General features: G+C 34.6%; 1 protein-coding gene across 1 annotated transcript; it reads right to left on the bottom strand.

The window, feature by feature from the left end:
• Window positions 1-1,553: 1,553 nt before the first annotated feature.
• On the bottom strand, window positions 1,554-2,483 carry LOC141257184 (olfactory receptor 6B9-like). The gene has a single exon (XM_073671455.1). It carries the CDS (start codon window positions 2,481-2,483, stop codon window positions 1,554-1,556), a length of 930 nt encoding a protein of 309 aa, XP_073527556.1.
• Window positions 2,484-3,654: the final 1,171 nt, after the last annotated feature.

The following is a 3,654-nucleotide window of genomic DNA, read 5'->3' as shown; positions in this document are numbered from 1 at the left end:
CAAAAGTACCAATACCTGGTTTAAAAACAACAGTATCACGGTGCTTGATTGACCAGCAAACTCGCCTGACCTTAACCCCATAGAGAATCTATGGGGTATTGTCAAGAGGAAGATGAGAGACACCAGACCCAACAATGCAGCTGAAGGCTGCTATCAAAACAAACTGGGCTTCCATAACACCTCAGCAGTGCCACAGGCTGATCCCCTCCATGCCACGCCAAATTGATGTAGTAATTGATGCAAAAGGAGCCTTGATCAAGTACTGAGTGTATTTACTGAACATACATTTCAGTAGGCCAACATTTCGGATTTTAAAAACATTTTTCAATTTGTTGTTTCATTTGTTATTATAAAGTATTCTAATTTACTGAGATAATGACTTTTGTGTTTTCATTGGCTGTAAGCCATAATCATGAACATTAACAGAAATAAACTTTTGAAAAAGATCACTCTGTTTGTAATTACTCTATATAATATATGTTTCACTTTTTGTATTGAAGAACTGAAATAAATTATCTTTTTGATGATATTCTAATTTAGTGAGATGCACCTGTATATCCTCCTCTTGCAGATTAACCTTGTATAATCATCTTTATGGTGCTCCCTTATGTGGGCTGCATAATAAACAGGGACATCTTTTTACATGGCTGATAAATATAAACTTTTAGATTGAAGTAAATTTCAGACTTCTGGCGGAAAGTAAGGAAAGTCTTCACCTAATTCACGACAAGAGATGTGCAACTTTATTGTAGTGAAATTAAATTCTACTCAAATTAAAAAAATAAAAAACATGTTCTCCAAAATACAGATTTTTTGCAATTCGCTCATTCCAAATTCAGCAAAATAGCATCCAGCTGTGGCTTCCCTTTAGCTTAAATATGGATGACTGTAAAAAAAAGTAATAATACTCACCTCACCACTCACTAGCCCAGCTGCCTCCACAGCAGCTCCTTGTCTGGTCCTCCACGCCTTTTATTTTCTCCTTCCGCAATCATGCAGACTTTCTTCAGCCTGCATCTAAAGCTGACTAGGACTCTGACATCACTGTGTGCTGTGCTATTGCAATACACATCATGACATAATGTGTATCCCCTGAGATGCTGAGTAGACCTTAACCAACACACATCATAACATTGTGACGTCACAACATGCACTGGAGACCTCAGAAGCCCCAGCATATGAAGAAGCAGGCAGAAGTTGATGCGTGTGGTGGGAGAAGGCAGAAAGAAATGGTGTGGAGGATCAAAGGGTTGGATGGGGGGGAGTAGGACATGTGAGTGGTGACAAAAATATTCATTTTATTTTACATTCTATGTTTATAATAAAGAACCATCAGTTTGCATTGAATAACTTCAATTCTAATCGAATTTCCCTGTTAATTCCACATGATTTGCAAAATTTGAATCTTGACACAATCGATCATCTCTGTTTACCATGTTTGTGATTTTTTTCTTTCTTCTGATGTAGAGTGAAGAAGCTTTAGATAATTTACACATACAGTATATTCTACAATTTCTAATCTTTATTCCACTTTTATGACTAGAACACCATTATCATCCTTTGACACAAAATCTAACAGTGTTTCTCAGCGCTTTCTTTACCTCTGTGTTTCTAAGGCAATAGATGATTGGATTCAAAAGTGGAGTCAAAACTGAATAAAGAATAGATACATATTTGTTGTTATCATACGGACCAATTTTGTTTGGTGTGCCATAAATAAAAAATGTTGTCGAAAAAAAAATTGCAACAATTGCAAGATGTGGAGCACATGTAGAGTAGCCTTTTGTCTCTCCACTTGATACTTTAAGAATTGACAAAATAATGCACAAGTAAGTAAAGATGATTAAACCAAGAGGGACTAGAGTGACCATCATGCCCAGAATGAAATCTACAAATTGTGCAAGTGAAACATTTGTACACGCTAAGTTCAAAATTGGAGAAATATCGCAGAAAAAGTGGTTGATAACATTAGGACCACAAAAGGACAGTCTTAAAATGAAAATAACTTTTACTATAGCTATTGAAAATCCAAGTAACCAGGAGCCGACTGCCAAATATAAGCAAAAAGTGTTACTCATTATATCTGTATAGCGCAAAGGGATACATATTGCCACATATCTATCAAAAGCCATAACAGCTAAAAGAAAGCACTCTGTGCAGGCAAGGGATATAAAAATGTATAACTGAGCCATACAGGCAAAAAAGTAGATCTTTCTGTTTTGAGTTAGAAAGTCATTCAGGAGATTAGGTACCGTCACTGTAACATACCAGATTTCCAAGAGAGATAGGCTGCCTAAAAAATAATACATTGGTTTGTGTATAGTTAAGTTCACTTTTATCGTTACAATGATGATCACATTTTCAATAAGGGTTAACATGTATATTATAAGGAAGACAGTGAAGAGAACAAATTGTATCTGAGGATGAGTTGGGAATCCAATGAGGATGAACACAGAAATGTTGTTACCCTGGTGAACATCCATCTTTGTATCGACCTGGTATTTTGTTAAATGCATTGAAAGGCATGAAATTAAACTGTTCAGTCCTAGAAGATATGAAAAAAATATATTAAATAGACATTAAAGAGGTATGAGACAGTATGGAAGCATCAAATCAAATAGCATTGATTTGTAAACCTCAGAAATAGAAGGAACAATTCAAAAAGTTGTACATTTGATATCTATAAAAAATAATAAAAATGTATGTAATAAAAGTATAAAAAAAATTGATTACCAAATTTCTTCAAGTACACAGACATATATGGGTCATTTTTGATGGATGATACCTGGAGAAAATGTACAAGTCATCCCTGCCACAAATTCTGGTATAGGCACTCCATTTCAAAACAAACTACCCATCCATTTCAATTAGATGAATTAAATTATTAACTATTATTTATATTTAATCTATATAATTTCATTAATAAAATCTTAAACCTCACTATGTCATGCATTATTCCCTGCTTATACTGTAGCAATGACCAAATTCAGATATGAGTTGTGGTGATTAATTTAGCTTTTAATTTATAATAGCAATAGATAATGCATAACTGTTGGAGAAAGGTTGAACCTGATGTCTTTTTTCAACCTAAATAATTATGTAACCATGTAAAATACCCATCTACCTATGCTACTATTGCTCTTAACACTATTTCGTCTATGACTCTTATCTAAAAAGGCCTGACAGGCATAAAATATAACAAAAGAGGTTTGGTAGCACTGCTTTCTACAAAGCTCTTATAATTCACTTCTTATTTTCTAAGGGAATTGTGTTCTTCAGAGATCTAAGTGAGAAAATCCTATGGGTTGAAAACAATACTTAGACTGTTATTCTGATCACTTTAATAGTATTTTAACCATTTAAAGCCACTGATAAGCCGTATTTTACTGCAGTCATTAAGGGGTCTTAAATCTCACACACAGCTCCTACATACTCTGGTCTTTCTGTAGTAACATATGGATGTGAAACCTGGATGATAAAGAAACAACACAGAGAAGAATCAACCCATTCGAAATGTGGAGCTGGAGAAGGATCTCATCAATACGATAGATGGCAAGAAGAACAAACAATCAATCTTGGGACAAATAAAGCCAGACATGTCACTTGAATCAAGGATCACCAAGGTATGACTTGCCTACTTTGCACATATCATAC

This window comes from Phyllobates terribilis, unplaced genomic scaffold (assembly GCF_046119375.1).
Source record: "Phyllobates terribilis strain yellow unplaced genomic scaffold, ASM4611937v1 Scaffold_1__5_contigs__length_1240528914, whole genome shotgun sequence".
Classification (NCBI taxonomy): Eukaryota; Metazoa; Chordata; class Amphibia; order Anura; family Dendrobatidae; genus Phyllobates; species Phyllobates terribilis.
The sequence above is the reverse complement of the archived record's forward strand: the minus strand, read 5'-3'. Positions and strand labels throughout refer to the sequence as shown.